General features: G+C 39.9%; 1 protein-coding gene across 13 annotated transcripts; it reads left to right on the forward strand.

Moving 5' to 3' along the window:
* Positions 1–126: 126 nt before the first annotated feature.
* Positions 127–13979, forward strand: LOC131303800 (uncharacterized). 13 transcript variants are annotated; one of them, XR_009192206.1, is made up of 4 exons: positions 127–352; positions 4690–4816; positions 12199–12355; positions 12844–13243. XR_009192206.1 is itself a non-coding variant. In XM_058330830.1 (3 exons), exons 1-3 carry the CDS (start codon positions 325–327, stop codon positions 13044–13046), a joined length of 357 nt encoding a protein of 118 aa, XP_058186813.1. In that variant the 5' UTR covers positions 248–324; the 3' UTR covers positions 13047–13243. The 13 variants fall into 13 exon arrangements, 2 of the variants coding, with proteins under 2 accessions (XP_058186813.1, XP_058186812.1); XR_009192205.1 differs by having other exon boundaries at positions 12873–13243; XR_009192201.1 differs by lacking the exon at positions 12844–13243 and adding an exon at positions 13506–13979 and having other exon boundaries at positions 140–352; positions 10948–12355.
* Positions 13980–15771: the final 1792 nt, after the last annotated feature.

The raw sequence follows: 15771 nt of genomic DNA on the forward strand, positions 1-15771 counted from the left end.
GGATATTAACGTACTGGACTGGAGCCGAACCCCAACTCGACTGTGTGGCACATGATAGATGTATGTGTGGGTGCAGGGGATAATTTCCTCAGTTATATTCTCAGTTATAATTCTCTCCTGCCTTTTACAGTAACACAACTCACCCCCGCCGGCCGCTCTCTTATCTCTCCCACGCCTCTCTCTCTCCTCCAAACTTCTCTCTTTGATTTCATCTTCATAGAAAGAGATTTTTTCAAAATCTCAAGTATTAAAGTTGTTCTACGCGACGAGATCTTCCTATCGATCCAAGAAGAATCATGATCGGAGCACTTTGAGGTTTCCTCCATGTTCGGGCTTGCTTCTAACCTTCGAGGTAGGGATCTCCTGCCTTCTTTATATGTGTAAGTGTTGAACAAATTTAGTGAATACTGAGAATTTCGTGGGTTCTGGTAATCTGTCATTTTGGGGCCCTTCTGCTAGGAATCAATTTTTGGTGCTTCATAACTGTTAAAGTACGTTTTAATACGAAGATTTCGGTACCAAGATCATGAAAAACCGATAAACACACAATTAGTTATGAATTTTTGAATACCGGCTGTTTCCTGGATGTGCGAATCTGTGCGTGGCTGCCTTCTTTTAACGTCCTGGGCATGTTGAACACGCTTTGGGTCTTTTACAGGAGCTATACATTTAAGTTAAGAAGGGATTGGCGTTGGAATCAAGTGATTCGGTTAAGTATACAATTTTTGGTGAATTTCTAAAGTAGGGTTGGTTAACTAGTGCGAAAATGGTTGCAAACATGTTTTTCTCTGGATGGTTGGGTTAATTTCCTCTCGTTCCTAAACCCGGGATTTTTACTGAATGTAGGGCTTGTAGTGGTGCAACTTTTGGCATTGGTTTCAATATTTTTGGGTTTAAGAGGATAGAGTTATGATTTTTCAATCAATTTTACTTATTCCCGCGTAGGATACGACAACACTGGTGGACTTTGGTAAAATGGCCATAACTCCTGGCTCGGGACTCGAAATGACACACCGTTTGTTTTGTTAGAAACTAGACACATAGAGCTTTCTATCGATGCATCTCATGCATCATGGGTAGGTCCGAGCGATAACAGATTTGCATCCAAAGTCCTTTGCACCAGTTTCACTGTTACATTGAGCTATAATCGCAAGGCCGTAGTAAGGTTACCCGAACTCCGTTTTTGATGTATGACCTATGGATCAAAGAAAAAGAAGTATGCTTTTCAATGGTTTAAGTTTCGTCCTTGAATTCACGTTGTTTAATTGGATAGAGTCAAATGTAAATGATTAACTTCACCAATTTGACATGTGGGGATACGATGGATTGATCTGGATGACTAGGTGTTGGATTAAAGAGAACTTGTGGTGTATAAGGGATATGCATTGTTGGTGTATTGACATTGATGTTGTTTGATACTTAGAGAAAAATAAACTGTTTTTCCTCTTTATGTGCTGTATCCATGGGTTGGTTTAGTATGCGTATTTTGGCATGTGGGTGTTGCCCTCTTAATGGTTTTAGTATATTAGACCTTGTTATGAAGTTGTATCGGCAAGTTTACATCATGAGTGTATGTTGATTATGAGAATAGACCCGGGTAAAGCCGTGGTGAACCAAGAGCCCTATGAATGTGGGAATAGACCCAGGTAAAGCCATGGTGACCCTGTTACTCTGTGAAAGTGGGAATAGACCCGGGGAAAGCCGCGGTGACCTACTGCTCTGCGGATTTGAGAATAGACCTGGGTGAAGCCATGGTGACTCTTTTCCGGATCAACTTAGGGAAAAGACCCGGGGAAAGCCGCGGTGACTAATAATGTGAATGATGCGGTAGTTTTGGTGACTAGTGGGTGAACGGGGTCCCAATGCCCAGAAACATGCTTATAAGATTTAACGCACATGAAGTGAATGAATGAGATTAATCACATGACATATGTGATTGGGAATTCGTCGTTTATTTGTTACGTTATGCTATGAATCCTTTTGCATCAAGATGTTAAGTTTTAAAGTGTACGGCAATTTGCAAATTCCTATCTGAAGGCAAATTATGGTTTTGCTTTGGTGGTATGTTTCTAATGGCTGGGTTATTGATGTTTTCAAAAAAGAAAAGAAAAGAAAGGGAAATTGGTTTTGAAAATCGATGATGTGAATTTGAGGCAAAATGGAATATGCGTATGATAAACACAGAACTTGAACTTGAGTTGCCACCTTGGATCATCTAGTATGTCAATACGTGTTTTATATTTCTTCTTTTAGACCTCCAAATCATTGTGGCTTGTTTTCCTGATATGCAGTGGGCAACTTATTCTGTGTGAGTGTATATTTGGTACCTTGTGGTGTGATGCATTGTGAGAGTTACATATAGGGTATTTGCACGTTAGACTTATAAAGGAAATCTTAAGGTGAAGGGTTTTTGGCTTGAAGTTAACTTGAGATTTGGAATTTGATTTGGGGTTTACGGGTGAGTTTCCTTATTGTCGAGATGCAGTATTGTTCGATGTGTCATTGTTACTTCATATTCTAACTCTACATGCGTAGTGTGTATATTTTTGGTGAGAGGTTGGCTAGTTATTTGAGACAAGAAAAAAGGATGCTTTTCATTAAAGAACTCAGATTAATCTTTAGGTTATTGAAATGGGAAAAAAAAAAAGAAATGAAATGAAATGAAAAGGTAAGGGTTGATTTGGCAGTAATGGTAAACTGAGGTTTCAATCAACTTGAACAAAGTGCAATAGAGGCACAGAAAACGAGCACTTTTTTTGAAGCAAGGCACTGCATTTTATTTAACTTTAGATTGGATATTCCTTTAACACTAGCTACTGGTTGGATTAAGGACATTGATTATTTGTTACATCATCTGCACATAACCGAAGCCCCTGAAATATGTCTTACAAAATCAAACTTTTAGAGCCCTAATTGGAATAATAAGGAAATGAAGAAGTTACTGATGAGATAGAGAGGAATAGGTGGAGGAAGTCAAATCCACTAATGAAGGAGGAGATGAATGATTTGCTTTCTGTTGATATTGTGGATATTTTTAGGTCCTTGGTTGCTTTAATTTGCCTTTCATTTTGTTTTGTGCTTTGCTGAATATGATTATTTGGTACTTATCTAAAGGAAAAGTGTACTGGTTACCATTTGATGGATGGTTTTATGGCTCTTGAAATGGTAGATGTTTTTTGAATTTCTTTGTCTTAGTGTTTGTGAGTTGTGAATTTCAACTACCCTGAGTTTGAACCTTGAATGATTTGTCTATATTATATTTGCTATTTTGCGGACAACGTGCCCCTTGCTTCAATGAAGACCATGCCTCATTTCTTGCCCCTCACTGAGACACCCACACTTAGACTCTAGAGATCTTTGGTATCTCAGGGCACTAATTGCCTTTAACAATTGAGGGAGAGAAACGCAAACAATTGGCCACTTAAAAGGCTTGAGTGAGATGAATCTGGCATTAACGTAGCTATGGCCTATGGCAATGTTCTAAAAGTCGCTTGGCGTTTGTCTTTCGGTCGACCACCTTCGAGCTTCGAGACCTATTAATCGCCGATTAATCGGCTTGTAGCAATTATTCGGGTTTTTATTTATTTATATATAAATACTCCCCAATGACAACTCTCATTAAAAATTGAACATTCATCTATCAATCTAACAACATCAATTGTTTTTCAAATATGACAGAAATCTCTCATTTACAGAAAACTATTAACATGATTATAACACCAGCTGGTACTGGGTATGGGCCGTTCATTTATTAGTCACTCACCGATTATAATAACTTTATTTATATACACCAAACAATACTACACTTCGTGTTAAGATTTAATAAAAAATATTACTACACTTTGTTTCCAGAATCACTAACGTGTCGATATGGGTATGGGCTTTTAAAAAAAAAAACAATAATGTTCGAGGTCGGTGGAGGTGTGGAGTGAGGAGATCTCGAATTTGAGAGAGAGAGAGGCAATAGGCGGCTCGGAGATCTCGTGTTTTACACAGAGATATGACAGGTGACTCCGAGATCGATCAATCGATGACTGGGTGTTGAACAAGCCCTAAAAACTGTGATTCAAAGCCCTTAAACTGGTATGAGTATATAACAGTTACACTCCTTGATTTTCCAAAATTGTAGATTTTACCCCTATTAATCGCCGATAGCCGACTAATCGCCCATTAACCGATTAATCGACTTATCGCCGCTAGACGCCGACTGACTAATCGCCGGTTAATCGCCGACTAACTCCGATTAACTTCCTGACCTACTAATTCAACCTTCTAGGCATTAATCTAATCGGTTAGGCCAAATTTCCGATTAATCGCCGATTAATAGGTGATTAAATCCTTCTTTTAGAACACTGGCCTATGGGTGCTTATACCTAGAGAGAAGGTAGTGTGAGGAACTGAATTAGTGCAAAATTTGTCACAGGAACTTTTGAGGGCTAGTATGCATTTATATTACACTCACACCAATTCATCTTATGTTGCATTAGTGGTGCCCTTCCAAAAGGACACAATCCACTTATCCCATGCCTTTTAAAATGGCCGTGTTGGTTGTGATTTATTATTCCCGTTAAGGGAATTTTTTTGGATAAAAAGTGTGGAAATTGGAAAACAACTGACCTCTTCCTTCTTTTTAAAGTAGTAGATATAGTGTATCTTGTTTTTCTCATGACAATATCTTATTGATATCAGGAAAATTCGCGATGTGCTACATGTCGTGCACGGGAGGACGACTGAGTACTACCATGGGAAAATCTTGGATGGCTTGAGGTCTGACAGCTTGTTCATGTCAAACTATCCCTACCGAAGACTTGGACAAGTGAGTAACTTTATGATATCTTTGATAAATGCTACTTGTGCATGTATTCTACCCAAACCAACATGAGATTACATGGATTGGGTTCGTTCAATGGATGATTGCTTCAGTTTAGGTTTTAGTAGTAGCTCGAACCAATTCGACCCATGTGCATCTATAGTGGGCAATGGATGTGGATGTGGCTGTGACGTGGTAGGTATGATAGGCAAGGGATGATATCATGGGACTTGTTAGGTGGGTATGATACATCTTCCTAAGTGTCAGGTGGTTAGTGCCATGTGTCCTTTGAGGTGTTGGATGTCTTGGTCAATGCCCCCTCTCTCTTTGTCTTGTCAAGGTGGAGTCCTCCTTGTGGAGGGCGGACTTAGTTTCCTTGATAGACCTCCTGCACTACCTTCCAAGCCACATGCTTCCTTTGGTTCCAAGTCAAAGAAACCAAGGCCATGCTCCTAGCCTAGGATGCCATTGAACTCGTCGTTAGTAGTTCATAGAGTGGTTGACTGTTTTGGAGGGAACATCCTTCAACGGGGATGAGGAGGCAGTGCTACTTTGGAGTAGGGTATCACGAGTGAGGGAACTTTGGAGTGAGAACTAAGTGGAGGGTCGCTTAGTTGAGCCATGAGATTGGGTTGCATTGCGGACAATGGCTCTCAAGTATTTAACAAGGCATGGGGAGATGACTTTGATGTAGTCCAACTGATTGATTGTCAGGGATTCTCGTGCTCAGTGAAGTAATACAAATACAGGAAATACAGTTTAATTGCAGGAATACATATCTTTGACTTCGTAAACCCTAGGCTTTCAATAATCACCTCTGTTGTCCTTTCTTTACCTACTTTCAAGGGCGTTTTACTTGGTGTGTTCATTTGAACCCACTTGATTTTAAATTTCCTTTCAGTAAATATACTATTCTTTAAAATTTTGAGAGGCAGTTATGAAATGACACCGCTAGAATTGCTAGAAAATATAATATTGTTTATCAGTGTTTATCCAACCACTCATGCACACCCAAAACATAAAGGTTATGGCATCAATTATGTTAAATTTGATTAATTCGTTCATTTTGGGGCTCTTTTTGAGTTGTGCTCTACCTATTGATGTTGGCGTTGTATTGGTTGTTGAACTCGTGGAAATTTGTCTTACTAGGTTTGTAGAAAGTAGAAGTATAATGTATGGACATTGAGGATAGCTTGATGTATGACACCGTTCGAAAAGTATAGCTATGCCACTGATACTTCCATCAATTTTTGCACTGAAAAAGTATTTGTGCATGTCAGGGGTCTTGTTACTTTAGGAAGATGTGTTTAAGTTGGCTATTCATTGATTGCAATTTATGACTATACTAGCGCATGCCCGTGCTTGAAGACATGGCTCGAAGAATGCATCATTATAATTGACTTTGAGCGTTTTTACTCTTTAGCAAGGTGTGGGTAACTGCCCGTACCTAAAGACACACCCACATAACTTGATCCCAACACAAACTTATTAATTAGGCCACCAAAACCTGTGCTATGCATGAAAATCATAACACACTAAACAATTAAATTTTAATTTATACTTTCAATCATTCAGACGTTTATTTCTTTTATTTAACATAAAAATTGATTTCAATCATTCTACAACCACAAACATTTACACAAACCCATTCACATTCACAATTTTACATTGGGGCTCACACACACTACCCCTCCAGTGTGTGGGACCCCACCAAAAGATGTGAGTGTGTGTAAGTGTTTGTGGTTAAATAATAATTGAAATGATTTTTACAACCTCATGTACCTTGCAAACTAATACTCAATCAATCATTAAATTTGATTATTTACATGTTCTCAAAAACTCCAAATTACAATATATGAGAATGATAGGATTACTATCAATGAATGGTCTAGATTTACAAGGGATACAAAAACAGTTCTTACTCATTATATATAAGGTCAGAGAATAGATCTCGTTTTTTTTCTTTGCTTTGCCTTCTAAAGTAGAAAGGAAATATGTAAATCTACCATATTAGGAGCCATATATTGTTTCCTTTCTATTTACTTTTGATTTCCCTTCTAAAATTCTGAAATAAGGAATCAGAATAAGATTAAGAAACAACAATTTTAGATTTCCTTTCATCATTCTTCTAAATATTCATTCTTTTCAAATATATTTCTAGCCCTACAACCCGTAAATCTCAGCCGTAGAAAAAATGTGTACAAATCCAATGGTCCCAAATATAGGAAATTCAAAAAATGTTGTTCCATATTATATAGATTCTCAACATTATTGATTTATGTATCCCACCAATTGGTTCGTCTCATCAATATAACCATTAGAAACACTAGGATTGATGTTTGTTTTTTTGTCAAAAAAAAAAAAAAAAGTGCAAAGGATGGTCTGATTGCCAATATACGTCAATTACAAACATTGTTCCAGACGTTTGTTGATCGATATTGGCTACGGACTGATATAAGGGACATTTCATCGGATCTTGATTGCTTGTTTTTCTTTGCGGTCTAGCACTTGACCTCACAAAGGCAGCAAATGGAGCTAGCTTTTTTTGGTAATGATAATTGCTTTATTATTTTGCTAAAGTTGCAAATAAATTTTTTTAATAGCATGTAAACTTTGTTATTTCAGGAAAATGTATTAAGTTATCCTGCATTCCCTTCTATTTATGGATGATAAGGATTTGCAATCTTTATCCGTCAGGTTGAATAACTTTAAAGGGATTAACTCAAATGTTTTTGATAAGATGCTAACGAGATATACAATACGCAATTGGAAGAACTAATTCAACAATCACCCAATTATTTCCCAAGTTATTTCTCATCAGTCAAATAATAACCTTAACCCTTCCCAGACAGTTGTTGCTGACTCTACCTTCCAGCTACGTGCTCTTCCCCTCGTCTCCCAGCCTTGGGCTCCTGCCCATACCTCCCAGTTGGGTGTTAGTGCCTCTGTCTCCCAACCGCGTGCTAGTCCCTCTGCCACTGCCCTTCCAGCCGCGTGCTAGTGCCTCTGCCTCCCAGCCGAGTGCTCGTCCCCTCCTCCCAGCTGTGTACTAGTGCCTCCGCCTTCTAGAGACGTATCCCTTCCAGTCCCATGCTCTTGCCCCCGCCTCCTAGTCGCGTACTCTTGCCCCTACCTTCCAGGCGCGTAGTCCTGCTTCTACCTCCCAGTCATGTGCTACTATTCATGTCTCCTAACAAAGTGCTATTGTTCCTATCTCCCAGGCTCCTGCCTCTACCTCCACCTCCCAGGTGCAACGAGTTGATTCCGGATCTCACTATGCAATAAAAAGTCAAAATGCTATCGTCCATTGCCATAATTATGTAAGATAAGTTTTTTGAGATGTGGAATCAAGTCGTTGCACCTGGGAGGTGGAGGTAGAGGCAGGAGCCTGGGAGATAGGAACAGTAGCACTTTGTTAGGAGACATGAACAGTAGCACATGACTGGGAGGTAGAAGCAGGACTACGCGCCTGGAAGGTAGGGGCAAGAGTACGCGACTAGGAGGCGGGGGCAAGAGCATGGGACTGGAAGGGATACGTCTCTAGAAGGCGGAGGCACTAGTACACAGCTGGGAGGAGGGGACGAGCACTCGGCTGGGAGGCAGAGGCACTAGCACGCGGCTGGAAGGCAGTGGCAGAGGGACTAGCACGCGGTTGGGAGACAGAGGCACTAGCACCCGACTGGGAGGTATGGGTAGGAGCCCAAGGCTGGGAGACGAGGGGAAGAGCACGTAGCTGGGAGGTAGAGTCAGCAACAACTGTCTGGGAGGGGTTAAGATTATTTGACTGATGAGAAATAACTTGAGAAATAATTGGGTGATTGTTGAATTAGTTCTTCCAATTGCGTATTGTATATCTCGTTAGCATCTTATCAAAAGCATTTGAGTTAATCCCTTTAAAGTTATTCAACCTGAGGGAGAAGGATTGCAAATCCTTATCATCCATAAATAGAAGGGAATGCAGGATAACTTAATACATTTTCCTGAAATAACAAAATTTACATGCTATTAAAATCTCGTATTTGTAACTTTTGCAAAACAATAAAGCAATTATCATTACCGAAAAAAGCTAACTCCATTTGCCGCCTTTGTGGGGTCAAGTGTCAGACCGTGAAGGAAAAAGAAGCAATCAAGATCCGGTGAAATGTTCATTATATTAGTCTGGAGCTGATACCGGTCAATGAACGAGTGGACCAATGCTTGCAATTGATGTATGTCGGCAATCAGACCATCCTTCGCACCTTTATTTTTTTTTGAATAGCAAAACAAACATCAGTCCTAGTGTTTCTTGTGGTAATATCTAAGCGCATTGAGTAGTTGAAGAGAGAGTCGTAGAGATGATTCTTCGATTGTTTCTCAAATGAACCGAGGAAGAGTCCTCCTGTCAATTTGGTATTTGAGGGGGTGTAAGTCAAAATTTTCCTCAGGAAAAATCATAAGGTGTGTTAGTTTGTAAAATACTTCATTATTATATTCAGTCCCCCTAAAACGTATACCTACCTTTCTTCCTTACATCTTCACACAGTTTACTCTTTTCTTTGTCCACTCAAAATCTTTACCCAGTTTACTTTTTCTTTCTCCATTCAAAATCTTAATCTTTTTCTACCTTTCTTTCTCCACCCAAAACTTTATCTGTTTGGTTATGGGGGAAATTCAAACTACTCTTTGTAGGAAGTAAGATTCTTGTTATAGGGTCATCCGCATCTAGCAACTGGTTCGATGGAGAGATGGCCTCTAATGTGCTGAGATTTGACAAAAAAAGGGGTTTCATTTCTACCATTTGGGGAGAAGAGGATGCTAAACAGGCTGCTCAATACTACACCAATACTGGAGTGAACATATTTGGGTTTTACGAGTTGGAGGGTCGTTATCTGCTGATAGTGCCTTGAATATCAAGAAGGAAGGAGCTGCTACCCCATTATTTTAATGGTCAAATATCTGCATCCTATACATTGGGTAGTAGCTCCTTCAAGTTGCTTCTTTGTATTCGAGGCACTATCAACAGGTAACGACCCTCCAAATCGTACAACCCAAATATGTTAACTCTAATATTGGTGTAGTATTGAGCAGCCCGTTTAGCATCATCTTCTCCCCAAATACTAGAAATGAAACCTTCTTTTTTGTCAAATTCCGGCACATTGTAGGCCATCGAACCAGTCGCTGGATGCGGATTGGACCGTATAACAAGAATCTAACTTCAATCTACAAAGAGTAGGCTTAATTTCCTCCATAACCAAATGGTTAAGGTTTTAAGTGGACAAAGAAGAAATGTAGAAAAAGGTTAAGATTTTGAGCGGACAAAGAAGTAAAGTGGGTAAAGATTTTGAGTGGACAAAAAAGTAAAGTGGGTAAATATTTTGAGCAGAAAGAAAGATAAGATATAAGTTACCGTGGAACTGAATATACTAATGGAGTATTTTACAAACTAACATGCCTTGTGATTTTTTCATGCATTGCTATTGTAAGTATCTTTAATATTTGTTTGTCGTATTTGTAAATTAGTGCTATGTTTGTAGTTTATACGTTTGTTGATGACCTTTTTTGTGTAGTGGACCATGGATTTGCTAAGATAACGGACCCTACACTACAAGTAGATTAGGTTTAGTGAATTTACAACAGAAAAATTGGGTTTAGCAGATTTGCCTTTTTTTTACACTAAATAAATGGTTGCACATTCTATGAATAGTGGTCCCTCGTTTTGAATGTTTAAAGGTTTTATTTAGGATGACTGAATATGTGTCTATTCAATAATACCATGGGGGTTACTTTAAGTGTACCTTTAATGACCCCTCCGTACATTAAGCTCTGTCGGAAATCATATGCGTAGAAATAATCACCAAGCCAAAACAACATATGTCCGACTGCCACGAGTTTGGGACCAAGCCTTCCCAGGATACCACTCACACTCTTTGGGGATGACTCGCCACTTACGCTTTTCTAGGTTATAGAGAAGAGAACAGAGTCAAAGCTTGAGCCCACCAAAATAGTTTTTGTAGAGACCCGTTCCTAATTTGAATTTATTTAATTTTGTAATGTGGATATGTGTAACTATATTAATAATTTGAAAGCCATGGATTTTTTTATATGTATATTGTAGGAAGCGCTTTCTCTAGTTATGAGTCTTCTCGGAATGTGGTTAGGATGATGGAGTCTTCGAGTGTGGAAATGGAAGTCCTGCACACTTAGCACCCGTGTTGGTGCCGAGCCCGGATCGTTGGGAGTCCAGGAAAGGCACTCTGACGATCAAGTCAGTACAGAGGAGAGAAAGGGGAAAGGTCAGAGTAGGTATGAGAGTTTTTGGGGAGAGAAAAGCTTACCTCCTTCTGAAAGAGGAGCACTCCTTTTATAGGCAGAGGTAACTTGGAGCCTAACCCACGTGTGAGCACCACACGCTCGGTGGTTGGGGCTAAGTTGAGATGCTTAGACAGGCCTATTCTTATCCAAAAGCCTGTCACGAGCTCTGCCCTCCACTCATTTGCCAAGTTGGGCGGTGTCACGGTAGCTTCCATCCACCTGTTGGCCTTTAGCTGTCACGACACCTAACCCTCCCACCTGTACAACTCTTCCTGGCTTCCTCAAGGGACTGCGGTAGCTCGACATCAGGTTATATGTCTGGACACGTACGTCTGGCAGCATGGCTGGGACACCCCATTATGCCAAGTAACCTTGGTCCGGCGAGAGCACGCCGGTCCGGCGAGAGCACGCCGGGCAATAGGAGATCGCTGAGCCTATCAGACATGGTTAAACTCTTGGACCTCTTGTTCTTAGTATCGGACGGGACGAGCCCAGTTCGGCGAGTCGTCTCGACAACAATAGTTCGGCAGAGATCCCCAAGTATCAAGTAGCCTTGGTCCGGCATGCACCCTTCGGACACTCGGGGTGAAGGACCAGTCCACCCCTGATGAACGAGCTCTGCGATCCTCATGTCTGGCGGTGCGCCCGGCAGCAAGCTCCTGACGATATTCCATGTCAGCAGCACTCAAGTCATCGGTCAACCCGTGGACCTCTGTGGTTGACCCGTTGCCTAGGTGACGTGGCTGAACCCTTTGGTCCTTGTCCGAACCCGGCCACCACATATATTTACAGTGTCAGTATGTATGATTGATCAGACTCAATTTTTTTGCACCATGGACGAGTTGTTGGGACCCACATGTTATGGACCTTTTTTAATAAAATTTTTAGAGTTCATTATTATTGATTGTTAGCTTTAAGGGACCAAAGTGTATTGACTTGTAAACATATCAATTGGTGAAGGAATTACTTGGAGGGGACTAGTGCAATTTTTACATGTATATATGTTGGAGACATCAGAGAACTCAATGCCATTTCTCTTCTTTCTTTTTCTTTTTTTTTTTTTCCCGTTGCTCTCTCTCCAACACCATAAACCCTAGACTTCAACCCCAAAATTGAAGACCAAGGCTCGCGAATTTCACAAAGGGTGAAGAGGAAACATTGATCTACGGAAAGAGAGCTACGCATCGATCCAAACAAAGTTGCCATCAGACAACTTTGGGATCCCTAGCGAATTGGGGCTTTTCTCCTCTTGAGGTAGGGTTTTCTACTAGTCTCTTTAAAATGCAAGTTACCATGTATGAAAATAATTACTGTTGAGAGTTCAAGCATGATAAGAAAAAAAGCCCTAATTTGAGTTCTATGGTACAAGTTTAAAATTTTACGTATGAATTGCAATTTATGGGTTTAATGTGTTGTCTAATGCGATAAAAATATTTTGCCTCAGAGTATTTGTGGTTCTTAACATGAGGATTATGTTTCACCTTTTCATACTAGTGGTATTTCAAAGCCCTATATGATTGCTCGATGTGTTTTTCTTTCTTGGTGTTTTATGAAGAGCATGTTTGGAGATTTTTAGATACGTGTTTATCTTAGTTTGGCAAAAGTGGAAAGCAGTTAAAGAGTTGAGTTGTTTAAGTGAATAAAAATGATGAATTCTATGTAAGTCTATAAAATTTGATTTTTGGAGGTTTGGATTTTCTTGATTTCTATGGTGTATGTTAAGAATTTGATATTGATAGCAGTTACATGTTGGATTTGGATTTGATGCTAGTTATTTGAGCTAGTGAGCCATGTATTGAGGCCGGCAAGAATTAGCATTGACAGACACTATGGTGGAGATAACTTTTGTTCTTTGACGAGTTTATCCAAGTGTTGTTTTGTTGGGCTTGGAAGGCTATCTTTTGACTGCATGTATATATATTCCTTTTGTAATGGAAAATGGTAAAAGTACTCTACTGAAGAAATGTTTTGCTACGTCTTTTTTCAAATGGAAAGGAAAGCTTGTACTTTCTTTTGTAGTTGAAGATTCCTATTTTGTTAAGGAGTTTGTAATTAAGTGTGAGCTACTACATGGTGTAATTATATCGTTTAATGTATCTATGGCACACATATAAGTTTTCAATTTTCCACTTAGAAAAGAAACAGGCATCTCCTCCTTTTGAAATTTTTTTATTATTATAAAATCTCGTCATATTTGGACGTAGCTTGAAAACAGGTTTTGGTGCCTTGATGGCAAATTGAAAACTTTGAAACATTTGGAAGTGGATCACTTGTTGCTATTCTTTTAATTTTGGTTAGACTTATAAAATGGAATGAAAGGAAATTGTTTTTATTTATTTGGCAATAATACTTTTTTTATTGAGTTTAAAATGACAATCGGTTTATAAGAATTGGGTCGTGACAGTTTTGCCACCCTGTGCGGAAGAGATGCTATAACTTCCAACATCCTCTTGCTCGTTCTCATGCCTTTTTCCAAAAATGAGATCCTCACCATCATCAACTACTATGGCGAATAAGTGTATTGTGAACAAGCATAGGAGGACGTGGCAAACGACTCAATGCAAGAATCAAAGCCTTGGTGTCAAGGACCTCGGCCCAGAGGCTAGGAGGCATGTATCGGGGTTTACACTGCCAAAGACATGTATCTTGTCGTCTACAGCCACGGAGGCGCAGGAGCAATTCTAGCATGCAGCATGTTAGGACTGGGAGTCTAATAAGTGTTGTTATCAGCACATTATTGACATATCTACGGGGACGAGAAGGGTTCCAAGTGAACCACCATGACCACCACCTAGACGGTAAACAAAAAGAGAAACACGCCCACCCCCCCCCCCCCCAAAAGCAACAAAGCTGGATACCATACGGTCACATTTATCCTCCGCAAGCAAAACGGGCATGCGACCGCATTCTTCTTCGTGCTCACAGGCGACAGCTTGTCCTTCCTATGCAAATCAGTGGCGATGACGTAGAGAGACTTATTAATGCCGCCACCAGATCTTAATTTTAGGGAAGAGTCCAACTTCTACGGCTGCTGCTTCCTTCTCAATTGGCTGGCCAAAAAACCCACTCGATGTTGTTGTCCCTCCCCCCAAACACAGATTAAATCCCTGTTGCAAATAAAAAGCATAACCACAAATTAGGGCAAAATTCGAAAGTTGGTTGGGCGATTAATAGTGATTTCTTTATCGTCTTAGCAGGAAAAGTTGCAAACAAACAAGGAAGAAATTAGGGCAATATTCAAAAGGATCACGCTTTCATTCTTGGAGGAACAATAACAATTATTAAATGGGAGGAATAATTAATTAAACAGGAGAAAACTATACTATCGATGACAAATTGTGGAGATCCAGAAAAAAATTCAAGAACCTGAAGGGTGTAGAGGTTGTCTGCTTCATAATTGGCCCTTTCATTGTAGTCGGCAAATAAAGAGTTTCGAATGTCCAGAATAGGGCTGCACACGGTCCGGATCGGATCGGATCGGATTCTTATGAAATCAATCTTAACCCGCGAGTCATGGTTTTTTAAAAATAAAATCCGTGTCCAAACCAAAAGTCCCACGGTTCGGTTCCAATGTCACAGTTTGGTCCCGGTTTTGTCTACGGATTGCATCAACTAACAACCAAACATTTCATATTCTCTGTAATCTTCCATGTAAAAGTACCTCAATGAAAAAATAGTTCCAGCACTTCAATACATGATTCAATAGTTCCCATTCCACTTCCAGTCCCATTAAAAAAAAACACAGTAAAGTCCTTCAATAAAAAGAAAAAACAGTTCCAGCTATAATTACTTCAATTAGAAAATAACGTAGATCTTCCATTCTCCAAAGTGTGGCAACCGGCAAGCGGCAAGATATGAAACTCATTCTTGAATTGGATGCAGATCTAACTGTCGATGAATTGCTGCAGTCGACGTCAACAGACTCACGATTTTCGACACGGAGAGAGGGGGAGATAGATGCAGAGGTTGTTCTTGCGGGATGAGAGAGAGAGAGAGGGATGAGAGAGAGAGAGAGAGGCGGTAAAATCTCTCTTGGTGGGTTCAATGGGGAGTTGTGCGTGGGATCAATTGGTTTGGGTTTGAGGGTTGATCTTGGGAATTTTACTTGTAGCAGTAGGGTAACATTATATTACAGGTGTGAAATTTTTTTTTTGGTAACAGCTGAGCCCCATTTTGCATTATGGTTGCGCAGCAAAATTATTAAATGGACCGGCACGACACGGTACAAAGCATGGTAGGCAAGGAAATATAGTACTAATTTACACATACTACTAACAGATGTTAAAGATACTTACAGTAGCAGTGCATGAAAACCCACGATCACTATGAAGTAATTGTGTTCGAACAACGTAGATCTAGACTTCGAGCGCAATAGTCGAAGAGGAAGTCGTAGAGAGAGTATAGAGAAAAAGATGTTTCTTCCATCGTTTCTCAAACAAACTGAGGAAGGGTCTTTCTGTCAATTCGGTTGAAAGTTGAGGAGGTGCGAGTATCAAAAATTGTAGTTGAAGGGGGTGTAAGTCAACATTCTCCTTAGGAAAAAAAACATAAGGTGTAATAGTTTGTAAAATACTCCATTAGCATATTCAGTCCACCAGTAATGCATACCTATCTTATCTACCTTTTTTTCTTACGGCTCAAAATCTTTACCCAGTTTACTATTTTCTTTG

Source organism: Rhododendron vialii, chromosome 10a (assembly GCF_030253575.1).
Source record: "Rhododendron vialii isolate Sample 1 chromosome 10a, ASM3025357v1".
In the NCBI taxonomy this organism is placed as follows: Eukaryota; Viridiplantae; Streptophyta; class Magnoliopsida; order Ericales; family Ericaceae; genus Rhododendron; species Rhododendron vialii.

Coding starts and splice junctions, on each gene's coding strand:
- LOC131303800 (XM_058330829.1), top strand. CDS start 325: ATGTTCGGGCTTGCTTCTAACCTTCGAGGTAGGGATCTCCTGCCTTCT. Junction 381..4,689: donor CTCCTGCCTTCTTTATATGT/GTAAGTGTTGAA, acceptor TATTGATATCAG/GAAAATTCGCGATGTGCTAC. Junction 4,817..10,947: donor CCTACCGAAGACTTGGACAA/GTGAGTAACTTT, acceptor GAATGTGGTTAG/GATGATGGAGTCTTCGAGTG.